General features: G+C 36.2%; 2 protein-coding genes across 9 annotated transcripts in view; one reads left to right on the forward strand and one right to left on the reverse strand.

Annotated features, from left to right (window-relative positions):
- Cln3 (CLN3 lysosomal/endosomal transmembrane protein, battenin) overlaps positions 1 to 6,649 on the reverse strand; it is a 30,981-nt gene extending 24,332 nt beyond the window's left edge. For 2 of the 8 annotated variants that reach the window (XM_071582805.1, XM_071582800.1), the window contains exons 1-2: positions 5,846 to 6,012; positions 5,474 to 5,523 (exon numbers count right to left, since the gene is read on the reverse strand). In XM_071582805.1, the coding sequence (XP_071438906.1) occupies positions 5,474 to 5,509 (36 nt within the window). In that variant the 5' untranslated portion in view covers positions 5,510 to 5,523; positions 5,846 to 6,012. Of the gene's footprint in view, positions 1 to 5,473; positions 5,524 to 5,845; positions 6,013 to 6,033; positions 6,105 to 6,173; positions 6,428 to 6,519 lie in introns of those variants that run through there. The other 6 variants (XM_071582799.1, XM_071582803.1, XM_071582798.1 and 3 more) reach the window with 6 other exon arrangements.
- Positions 6,650 to 11,026: 4,377 nt separating this feature from the next.
- LOC139685742 (inactive selenide, water dikinase-like protein) overlaps positions 11,027 to 12,927 on the forward strand; it is a 57,816-nt gene continuing 55,915 nt past the window's right edge. The window contains exon 1 of the mRNA XM_071582806.1: positions 11,027 to 11,385. Coding sequence (XP_071438907.1) covers positions 11,118 to 11,385 — 268 coding nt within the window. The 5' untranslated portion in view covers positions 11,027 to 11,117. The remainder of the gene's footprint in view (positions 11,386 to 12,927) is intronic.

Raw genomic sequence — 12,927 nt, forward strand, 5'->3', positions numbered from 1 at the left:
TCTTTCTCTGAATTGTCTCTTCACCATTTTATACTTTACATTCACCACATCACGGCACTCTTATATGACTTGGTTTCCGAAACTTTTTATAAAGGGCATCTCAAATACAATGGGTTGTACATAACCTAAGGATATGGAATCACTAAATACCAAAAAGGGTAAACACAAAAATCATATGGGAGCAGGAATCAGGAATGGCAAAAAAAAGGATGATGTACAATTTTCACATAGATATGAATGGCACTGGAATAACGATTGAGAAAGCACGAAGATGAAGAAAAGTATGAAGAGGCTTGTGATGGCTTTTTATTAGCCTTTACTCATTTGGCAGAATTAAGGTAATTAATGGGTGCTGTCAAACCTTTTCAAATATTACTGAGAGTAATATTTACAAAATTTAGGGAACCAACGAACCAAACCCAGGTTTAAAACAAAAAATACTGATAACATTGTTTGTTCTAATTGTAACAAAACAATGTGACCCTAAAACTTCAAAGCTTTTTCCATTATTATGTTTGATTTACTTATAGTAGCTTTTTATTTCTGAATTGCTTCTTTCATTTTGTTATTATAGAGTGATAAACATTATTATTATTATACATATTATCACGAAAGGAAACATGGTGACAATTCTGAATATAGTTATAAACCTCAACACAGGGATAAAATAAGCAGTTGTTGAATAAAATCAAAAGAAAAATTTTCAACTAAAGACTCAGAAAACTAAAAAACTCACATGCTAAGAGGTAATTTATCTTTTTAAGTCATCACCCAAGTAGAAATATCCCCTTGAAAGTACATTATGGACTGAAACTGAACTAAATGGATCATAAATAACTGGATTTTCCCTTCCAACTGGTTACACTGCCTTGTTCACAAAATATTGAAGGCAAACTCCATTGTCACCCACAGATCTTTTACAGCTCCCTCAAAAGAGAATTATTTACCCTCGTTAAAAATAAGGTCTACTGAAACAAATTTAGCCGATTAAGGCCAAGTCCTCATTAATAACACCATGCTGTTCTACTTCATTGTATGTTTTACATTTCTTGCAAATAAGGTGCCGAAGCCTTCGATAAGCACCACACTCTCAATTTAGAACTATTTCTTCCTTGTTACAGCAGTTTTCTACTAAAACTACACAGAATGAACTGACTATTAAGAGAAGGAATAGGAGCCAGATGAAAGGTAGTCCATGCAGTGAGGTGGCTACAAAGGGATCTGACCCCAGTGGTGCGACCATTGAGTGATGGTGTCATGTTAGAAACACTGCTGAGGAAAGCAAAAGAAAACCATTTCCATTACTTATTTCTAGAATTGCACAATTTGTAATAGAGAGAACATGAGTCCTGGCAACTACAGGACTCAGCTGTGTCTGTCATGTGTTGCACCCAGCAGCAGAGGAGTTTAAGGCTACTGCGGTCCTCATCCCACAAAATCCTTGCAAAGCGACAGTAGCAGCAGGGAATTGCACTGAATTAGTTAAAATAGCAACTTGGAGTGTTAGGAGGGTTTTCAGGGCAAGAAAAAATGGGAAATATGAAGTGAAAGACTGATAGAGGAATATAAATGTTTTAGCACTGTACGTGGTGGGATGGAAGGACAATGGAGATAATACAAGTGATAGTTATAGAATAATATACAACAGAGAAGATAAGAGTCAGTGAGGTGAGGTAATAATATTGACTGAAAAGGTAGGATGAAGCATAGTCAATATACAGCAACTGACTGATAAATATTACTAAGCATAACAGTTTAAGGTTAACTTTGTGGAATTCCTTCATTGTGAGGGTAAAAAAGAAACTTTACACTTCCACAATAAAGATTTAATATTTCACGACCTTGATATAAATCTTTATTGTGCAAGTGTAAAGTTTCTTTTTTACCCTCAGAATATTACTCGTCGAAGTAAGAGCCGAGCCAACAAACTTGGTCATATCCATACTAAAAGACTTTGTACTTTTCCACAGACATTTATTATAAGGTACAACGTGTTTCACTGACTTGCAGCATCATCAGGAACAAATTTTCTTAACAAACAGAGCAAGAATACACACGGACAGAGTGGGAGTCGGGAGGGGTGGGATGGCCAGAAAGGGTTGGAGGCAATCAGGTGGGTGGAAGGGTTGGTTTTCCATTTTCAGGCTAGTTTCTCGGACAGGAGTGGGGAGGGGGACAGGAACAATTGCTCATTACAAAGGGTTGTGTTGGGGTTTGCCAAGTGCCTTCTTATCTCCATTTGCTTGAGAGAATCCATTTTTAATCCTTTATGGAGTAAATGTAATATTTCTGAGGAAATATCACTGCTGCGGTTGAATTCTAGTAGGTGCTTAGCAAAAAGAGAGTTGCTTTCTTATTTTTGTGACACCTACCATGTTCCTTGGCCCGAAACATGACATTTCTCCCATCCTGACCGACATAAAAAGTGTTGCAATCATCACATTGCAGTTTATAAATACCTGATTTAAGAAGGCTATCCTGTGTGTCTTTACCATTGACTAGAAATTAGGAGCGGGTTAGGGGTGGGTAAAAGGCTCCTTTGAGTGAGGCGGGTAAGCAGGTAGAAATCCTATATGATATATCTCCCAGAAATGGGATCGAGCACAACCTAATAACTTTAGATACCGCCGACTGTGCGGAGGAAATACTATTTAAGTATGTCCATTGATTTTCGTTTTTTCCAAAGTAATTTATCAAATAGCTTAGGGTTGTACCTATTATTGGAAGCTATATTAGTGATTGTCCTGAGTTCGATGCTGAAGTTTTTGGGGGAAAGGGGGGATGTGTTTGAGGTGGTGGATCATCGAGTGGAAGGCCGTCTGTTTGTGAGAAAAATGGTGGGTGAAATCTTTAGGAATTATGTGGTCTGTATAAACGGATTTCCTATAAATTGCAAACTTGTGTCTTTTTCCCTTATGGTAATTGACAAGTCGAGGAAGTTGATTCCGCCGTTAACGTCTTTTTGTATGGAGAAGGAAGGAGTGTTTAGGTAATTGAGGAAGGAGTCTGGCGGTTTGTTCCAGTCCACAGGCATAAAATGCCATCAAACGTAACAGAACCAACACCAGACGTTTATTACATGCTGGTTGTCAGCATTGAAAAGATTTTCTTGCACTGTTTGTTAAGAAAATTTGTACCTGATGATGCCGTAAGTCAGTGAAATGCATTGTACCTAATAATATAAGTCTGTGGAAAAGTACAAAGTCTTTTAGTAAGGATAATAAATTCTTCCACGAAGTGAAGCCTGAAACAGTAGAATATAAACTTGGTCAAATTTGGTCATGCCACCAAGCAATCATAGGGAGGAAGAAGTCAATAGGGAATATGATAAAGTAGAGGATAAAATTGCTGGTGTTCCTGGTGGGAAAGATTTAATAGTGATGGTTGATTGGAATGCGACAATAGGCAAAGGGAGAGATAATAGTGATGTAGGGGACTATGGTTCAGGAATAAGGATTAAACAAGAGCTAGGCATTAGTTCTAAAAAACAGGGGTTATTACCAAAATTTGCTTTAAAAGCCTTCAAAGACATAGGTATGAGGTGGAATTGAAAAGCTGCATTTTTTTCTTTCTGTAATGGATAAGTTCCACAAAGCCGAGCCTGAAATTATGAAATTTATCAAAATAGGAGTTCATTAACTTGAGAAGGAGGAGCAGTTAACTCATCTTGGGAGTGTTTCAGAGCAAAATGATAAAAGCAACAGTGATATAAGATGAAGAAAAGAAGCTTTCACAAGGTGGAGGGAATTGATGGCAGGGACGTTGAATATGTATGTTAAGAAAAGGTTTGTTTTCTCAAATCTTTTAGAGTGGTTTTCTCCGGTAAAGAAACACAGTCACTGAAGCAAGACAATAGTTGTGATTGGAGGCTTTTGAAATGTGGATGGAAAAGGTGAAGTGGTCAGAAAGGAAAGCAAATACGGAGTGTTGTGCTTGGTGGTGGAGGAGAGAGTATTGTTGGGATCAATCAAAAAGAGGCAGGAAAGATGAAAGCAGAGGATTATAATTGGCAATAAGATGTTGAAGACTGTGATAGAGGGAAGATTGTCAGGAAAAGAGGAAGGGGTTGGAGTGGGATAGGCATATTTGATGGAATGAAGGAAGTATTCAGAATTGAAGAGGAGCTTATTGTAATGTTGGGTATCATCATTCTGTTAGGAGAGACAAGAATATTGTCACTATATCAAATCGTAGCTTGTGTCCATCTAGAACCTACTTCCTCTATCTCAACTGGTAGATTACCGATACTAATAATAATGAAGTAGCAGAAAATTTAACATTACATTTTTTCGTATAGTTGAATGCATACTCTTGGTAAGATCAGTTGACCTAGATTTGGAATTTTTTCCCAATATTTATGTCAAAACCAAAGGCCAATGTTATAGGGACCACTCGTGAGACAAATTACTTTTAATAGGCAACTTCTTTTCCACGTAGGACTTTTCTCATTTTGAGTGGCTTAACCGTGCCTTGTTGACTTTATTTACCAATATTTAGATTAAATATATAATAAGACAGCATTAGTGTAGCCAAATACCTCTTATCAACTTGTTTTTCTTAACTTATATCTTATCAAGACTCAGTTTCTTGAGAGGGTGAATTGTACAATTACATACTAGAATATGTTCTGAAAATATTGATACAATGATTTACATCGTTATCAGACGTCAAAATACAACTTTCACTTCTATTACAATAAGTAACATTATAAAATATAAAACATTTGTTTTCATTTATACTCTTGAAATGGAATAATTCATGTTTTCTTAAAAAACTGCCAGGGATTACGATACGCTGTGGTGTGATGAGAGGTAGTCCACTCACGTTATGCTCGTCGAATTGCCATTCATCACTCAGTGTTTGTGTACCATTAATTAAATAACTTTACGTAATTAATTCACTTTCAAGTGTATAATATCTCAAGTAATACTTTAAAAAATAAACCACCGAAATTATCTTGAATATCATACTCTGATTAAAAGGTATATTTTTACTACATATCTATTCAAGTTTTCCCATATTCCTGTCAGTTTAAACTGTCTCACTGACTCGTTGGGGTCTATATTGATATCGATGATTACAGATGAGAAATATTCAGCTGAATCAACAGTGGAGTTCGAAAGAGAGCAGTGGTTGAAATTGCAGAACTGGGTTCTCGTAAGGAATACACTAATTCCAGTTGTTATGACTAGATACAAACCCACAAAAATTTCAATAATGCAGGTAATAAATTTCCTCTATACCAAACAGCACATCTACGCCACTTAATACACTAGGTTTTAAGTGTTTCAACCCTTTAAATCTTAATATATGTGTGCATATATAAATAAATACACACACACACATATATATATATATATATATATATATATATATATATATATATATATATATATATATATATATATATATATATATACACATATTTACACACAGATTTTAATCGTTAGTAGGTTCACAAAAGTATACACACCAGGTCCCGGCGAAGACTCAGATGAACCAATTTCATTCATTTTATCGGCCCTAAAATAAGAGAAACAACCTTCCATTAATAAAACGAAATAAAATTATCCTGACCACCAAAATTACCGCTAAGAGTGAAATTAATAATTTATTGCACGGTTAAAACCCTTTTCCCTTAAGGCCAATCCCAAGTACGACAATGAAATGCGGAAACAATATCACAATTAGAAATTCATAACACACGTCATAACCGTAATTAAAGAAAAGCATATATAATAAAAAAAACATTTAGTGTTGAAGAATGTATAGAAGTATAAACATAAGATAATATGAACTGAGCATATTTAGATTAAATTCTCCTAAATCATTATATTGGCTATACCAATAGAACGAGTATCTTTATGAACAGGTGCAACGAAAGTACAGCGATACAGTATACGGTCAGGTGACCTCGTGACTTTGGTGAACAGATAACAGTGAGAAAAATGAATCTGCTAAAATATATTTCAGCTGTCCCCGTTGGAAGATGATTTGCGGCCAGCAAATGCACCTGAGAGAATGAATACCTACTTCTATATCACATTATCTTATCCCAAAGCTTAGAACTATCCAGGTACTGCGCAATGAACTAAATACATTTAAATGAGGTCAAGTTCCAAACGAAACACAAATAAAAGTAACAAAATAATAATAATCAATAACTGAAGTACCTCCTGAAAACAACCTCCTTTTAATCGACCGAAGCAGGAGAAACAGTGTCACAGTTATGATAGATCTCAGATCTGCCTTCGATATTTATAATACGCCAATCTATATAGTATTACTCAACATAATCATACGTGTGACGCTGTCGCAACTTCATATCATTGTTCCATGTATCCCTTACGAAAGGAAAAAATGAGCGGGAGCTGTGACCGTACAGTTAATTTCACCACCGATTGGCAAACTTATGCGACCACACTACTAACGAGACGTTTCAACGATGTTAAAGAATGTGTCATTAAAATTCTACAACACAAGGGACCTCTCTTAATTTCAATTCAGGCCGTGCCTTACCATGCTATTCTTCGCGGCCTGCGCAGCCATTAATGACATATAGATAGATGCGGCGCCCTAAGTGACAGAATGAGATTCGGGAACTACTGTTACGCTTAATGGACCAACACCAAATATTTTTCCATCTACGAAGTATACTGGTATAATATGAGTGGCATATAGTAGGAAACTGGAAGCAGATATGAGGAAGGTCATGCGATGTAGTAATTTACATTTGGATTCAGATTAAAGCTTTACGGTCAATATTTGTAAAACTAGGTATAGCGCCTGTATCTTGTTTAGGCATGCGCATTTATCAATTTACTGGGTGCCAGATTCAACTTTCATGATTAGGCATGCTGAAATCTCCACGATGTATAACATGGGAACAAGGTGTTAAGGGACATAGAATTCCCAAAACGTTACATCCGTGCATGCTTATCCTTGATATAATTAGCTGTAGGTGGGTACTCAAAGCCAGGAAGCATTATTTAAGGAAAAACAATCTTTAACTCATTTATTTATTTTAAATATTTTACTCCAAGCAGCATAATCTGCAACCTTCAAGCTACTATCGAAATTCACTACATCAAATGCATACTTGTCTTCACCACCATAATACGATTTATTAGCCATATGCACCCTCTTCACCTATATTGGTATGCAATTAAGTCAAAAACTAATCATAAGCCATTTGGGGCGAAGGGGGACAATTTTATGATCAGAGAATTAGGTTGAACCTAATTACCAAGTTGCAAGGAAATCAGTGGCCCCTGGACTAAGCACTTCTCTGATTAGAATTAGGAATTATTTGTTTGGGAGGAATACATAATAAATCCTTACATTTTGCTATAATATTGATAAGAGCTATATTAAGATTACTACTAAGAGCAATCTTAATGAACACTCCAATCCATTATTTGTTAACCTTGGACTTGTCTCTCTTAAATATAAATATTTTTAATTAATGAATCTTTAATTAAGGATTTCTATCCATTTGAAGGGTAGTTTTTCTATGGTCCCCAAGTAGTACCTACTTTTATGTAACTTAGGTACTTTAATTTCCTTCATTTCTCTACAACTTCTCCCTGCCTTCATGCTGGCTAAAAACATATCCTTTTTTTTCCTTTACCCTTCTTACCCATCATTCTCCCTTCTATCATGACCTTCAACGTTCTCTATTTGCCCACCAAATGTAGAACCCCAGCATTTGTCTTCCTATCCATCAGACTATCTATATTCTTTACCACATAGCCACCTCTCTTAAGGCTCCAATCTACATTGTCCTCTAGACTCATGTATATGTTTAAAGTCTTGCAGTTAATTCCTTTCAAAGTGGTAAAATGTGGGTAGTTTATACAAGTATTCATTGTTAAATAAAACAGTTTCTGCCATCATTTGGTGGAAAATCTTCATATTGAAATTGGATTAAACCACACGTCACTCTTCGCCAAATACCTGAGAGATTGTGGCCACAGCAGCTATTTCATTCCCGAAATCCTGCACACTGAGAAGAAAGGTCTCCGCCTCAATGAGCTGGACCTATTAGAAATACTTCAGCACATGGATTACAGAGAAGATGTTTTGACCAATGATTTTCTTTACCCTTCACGTACCCCGTTATTGCATTTTCCTCACCCATATACCAACTAAGCTGACACCAAGCAAACCTTTTCAACAATTTAGTAACCCCTCCTAGCCTGCTAATTAATCACCTGACTACTTACCCAGTGCCATGCTTCCCGTTCACATTACCCATTCCCCGACTTCTCTGCCAACTAACTGACGCCAAACAAAATTTTTTCAACATTGTCTAAATCCCTCCTCCCAGCCTGCTAATTTATCAATATTACCAATCCTCCTCCTCCACCCCCTCTTCCTTCCTCAACCAATCCATTCCTACCCCCCTCCTCTTCCCCTCCATCCAGAGATATATATAATGTGTTTGACTTGAATTTTTACCTGATGATGTTATGCCATAGCGAAACCTAGGCAGTAAATAAAAATTTTTTCCATGTGGAAAAGCCAAGTGGTTTAATTCAATTTCAAGTAATCATTTTCACAATTTTCAGAGAAAGTACATTATTCTGCTTCTGAAACCCAGTCTTACATTGTATAAGAGATCATTTTTTTTGTACACGAGAGAAAAGGGGATCGAGATGGTGCGGGGGCTAACGTACTGGCTTCCCACCCTGAGGGCGCGGGTTCAAATCCCGGCGGTGTTGAATATTTTTCAGAGGTATCTCGATCCCTACTTGAGGTGCTTTGTGGAGGGCACTTTGAGTGAGTACGCCGTCCGTCGGATGGGACGTTAAACTGTGGACCCCTTGGCGCCTTTCGTAAAGAGTAGGCTAATGCCGACGCCGGGTTTCTCTCCACCCTTCATCCTTTCCTATCCATCCCCTATGGCGCAAATGACCTTAGCTGTCGGTCGCCTCCCCTCAAAACTACTACTACGAGAGAAAATGCTACAACATTGTGAGATTGCATTAAAAAAAACTAGGAAGTGTTTAATATGTTAAAGGAATAAATCCTTGCTCTTTCCAATCCTGATATTTTATTCTAGAATGCTCATTATAGCCTATGTTGCACCATCTATGTTTAACAATTATTCTACCGTTTCAGGCTTCACATCGTGGAAGTATTTCATATCCATATTAAAAGGACTTGGTAGGAAAAGGTATTCTGCGGAAAAGTACTAAGTCCTTTTAATATGGATTCAACAATTATATTTTGAAAATGCACATTAAGTTATAAATGTGAAATAATATATGTTAATTAATACATCTAACATGTTGGAAGGCGGATCATCTATACTTGATTATGAATTTTGGGCTTGTATTTTCTTAAATATGAGGTCGGCAGAATCTTGTCTGCCTGATTAAGTTGGAACAATAAAATATATCCCTGTTGCATATAAAAGCACCATAATATTATTTGTGTAGACTTATTGTATACATTCCATGCATATGATTGTTACCAATAGCAAGGCATTGCATTCTTGGATGGAAAGATAAACATCTATTCAGGTAAAATTGAGGCCATAAGGTCCCTTCTACCATTAATATTTTAGGTAATTTGTATGGTATTTTTGAAGTGAAATTATATTATTATTTTGTAAATGCGGAATATGGTAGGTATGACTTTTCCCCTACTATTCATAAATAAAAACCTTGATAAATGAGTGATTGCCTCACTTCTTCCACAGTCAAACTTTTTAAAATACCAAAATCATGATCCCCTAATTTGACATGAAACAGCTTCAAATTTATCATAAAATGCTTGGATCATGTATATGAAATTATTCCTGGTTTCTCATATAAGGCTGGTAACTACAGCTTGCATTTACTGATATGTGAAAGCATTATTTGAATATATAAAGCAAAGGAAATGATGAGTTAACACGTCCTCATTCATTCCACCAACAATTAATTATAGCGCAATGTGAGTCACTGCAATACTGTATGGTCGTTTTTAAATCAGACTCGCCTTTTTAATCTGACGCCATTTTGTTTGCTAAATAATTTAAATTGATCAAAGGATCATTCCCCCTTTCTCTTTCTTTTCATAATTTTTCAGTGAAATCAATGCAGAAGATAACTTACGGGAGATTGTTTCACTGTGACCTACAACCAGATCCCCATGGTTTGATACAACATGAAGGACATTCTCAATTAAGTACCTACTTAAGCTACCACTGGGAACTTCAATGAGGAATTTTTTACATCGAGCTATAAACATGGAAAAGCGACTTATCACGACATAAAATACTCAAGTCTATGTATTGGGAATTAGGTAGTAAATTGGAGCCTCAAGCAGTACTTTAAGCGACAGAGGAGATTAGAGTGATGAAAAAGATTGATAATAGCAACTTATACCGAGCTTGAATCAACTTAAAAAAAGAAACTATCATAAAATTCACCAAGATTAAAAAAATCGAAATGAAACCTGTTGCGTCAAACAAGATTTGATAACAATGGTGCGAATTTACATCGATCACCTACCTAAAGGCTCATAAATACAAAATAACTCTTACACATTGGTATATTCAATATATTCATTTGGTCAATGAGATAAAAAATCAATCAAATGAAGTAATGACTACCCAGCATTAAATAATTTGTACTACGCGCTAAAAAATATATTTATATGACACTGAATGTGTTAAGCAAAAGTTAAAGTGTTTAAAAATGCAAATATTGTTTTTATTTATTTTTTATCTGGAAAAAAGAGCAGCCGCTAAACTAACTACTGTGTACTATAATTTTTAAAGTCAAAAATGTATTGGAGGGAGAACACTATTTCAAAATGGTAACGGGTGGCCATTCTGATCATTATACTATAGGTTCAACTCAAACACTATCCGAGGATGACTTGTAGTTCCAAAAGTAGCCACCAAATGCAGGCCTTTTTCAATGCAGACTATTCAGCGATCGCTCTAGTTCTGGCGTTATCCGCCAGAGCACCTGTGTGAGAGCGTCGCTTTTTTTAACGACAGAGTGGAGTCTTACCGTACTCACAACGAGCACCAAGCTTTCGCCATTTTCATTTTGCCTTTCGTTAGAATAAATAGTGCTTATATTTTTTTTGTTGGATATTCGTTGTAAATATATCATATCATGGGAGATCAGCAAAATAATGCACAAGACCCTTTGTCTACGGCGCAATTGGAGTTAGGAGGAATCCGCCATCCGGTGCGACGGCCTTTTGATCCAGAATCAAATGAATTGGCTCCTACTTTCCGTTTAACACGTTTTGCGGATGTGAAAGGATGAGGGTGTAAGGTCTCTCAGGAGGTTCTTAATAGCCTCCTTGAGAGACTAGAAGTTGAGGATGAGGAGCGTAATGCTCCTCGAAACTTCCTACAAATGCCTGTCACGAAAATCGGTACGTACACCTGAGGCTACTCGGTACACCTTTCAGTAGTCACTCTCTTATGCATCACTAGCAAGTCATGCCGTTTCTCTTGCCTGGAAACTTTTTATGCATTAATGAATTGATTTGGAATTCTGCTTCTGTTATTTGGTTTCGCCCGAATAATACATCCCCGTATACACTGGAACACATTGATTGTATTTTATTTGTTTGTGGTGCTGTGTATTAACTTCTGACAGTTTTAAAGTGCCCATAACCTCGGTTTCCTCATACGCCAGTGTCATTACCTTGAAGTCAGGTTTTATGTGAAGTGGATAAATCTAAATTGCCCTTTTTAGTAGATATCAAAGTTTCCAGTATTGGTGGGTAGATGGCGAGACAACAGTCGAAAGAAATGTTTACGGAAATCCAATATGCGCAGAAATTTAATTTTCTCTCAAATTTACGCATGTATTTTTGCCATTCGTTTCGGATCTCACTTACGTGACTACCTAATTTGTGATTTGATCCCTACTGTTTGGACCAGGTCATCCCCTTGATGTTGCATAAAGAATTGAAACTACCACTGTGCAAGACTTGTTTTCTATTTATGAGCCTATCGGTAGGAGATCGATAAATATGCACCATTGTTATCTAATCTTGTTTGACGCAACAGGTTTCTTATCGATTTCTTGAATCTTGATCCGATGAATCGGAATTTATTTTTTGTGTTGATTCAAATTCAGTATAATTTGCTATTGGCAAACCTTTGCAAAACTCTGTGGCTTAAAGTGCATTAAATCATATTTATTTGCAATATTAATTCAAATTGTGCGTTCATGTATCAGTAATTGCAAGCTGTTCAAGCCATGTATGCGAATCCTGGAATAAATTTATATTCCTGATCCAAGCAGCATATGATAAATGTGAAGCAGGCTTATGTCCAATTTATGGGATCATGATTGGGTATTTTAAAAAAGTTTGACTGTGGAAGTGAGTGATGACTCATGAATTGAAGAGTTTAATGGGGAAAAAAATCTTTTCAATGTATACTGCTTTTCAAGCGGACTTGAGTTCCCAGGTCATTATTAATTTACAAACAAGAAAAACTTAAATGACATCTGGTATGTTACCAATCAGGAAAAATATTGAATACTTGTTAGCCTTAATAAGCCGTTAAAACTAAAAATGGTGATACTTATAGAGGAAAAGCCACGGGATATGCTCTGAATTCCAGTATATTGATTGATTATTGATTTATTTATAATCAAGTTGTCATTGTAGGCAGTTGGCTAATCACAGGTGGGTCTTGAATTGTCTCCAAGAACTGTTACAAAGCATTGTCCCACTCTTAAACTTAGTATCTGTAACATTTGATATTTTGCTTGATCTTTGTATCTTATTTTTACTCCCACCATGCAAAATGCTCATAATGTCCCCTTCTTTTAAGCATTTTCAGCATTGTTTTTTGTCACATTCTTTCATACTCCTACAACTTCAAGGTCTCCCAACTTCTTTCCCTGCATTTAAGTTTTCCCCAGACGGATGATAATTCTGTCCTTGGCCTTCTAATGG

Source organism: Hetaerina americana, unplaced genomic scaffold (genome assembly GCF_022747635.1).
Source record: "Hetaerina americana unplaced genomic scaffold, ioHetAmer1.1.p SCAF_12, whole genome shotgun sequence".
Lineage (NCBI taxonomy): Eukaryota > Metazoa > Arthropoda > Insecta > Odonata > Calopterygidae > Hetaerina > Hetaerina americana.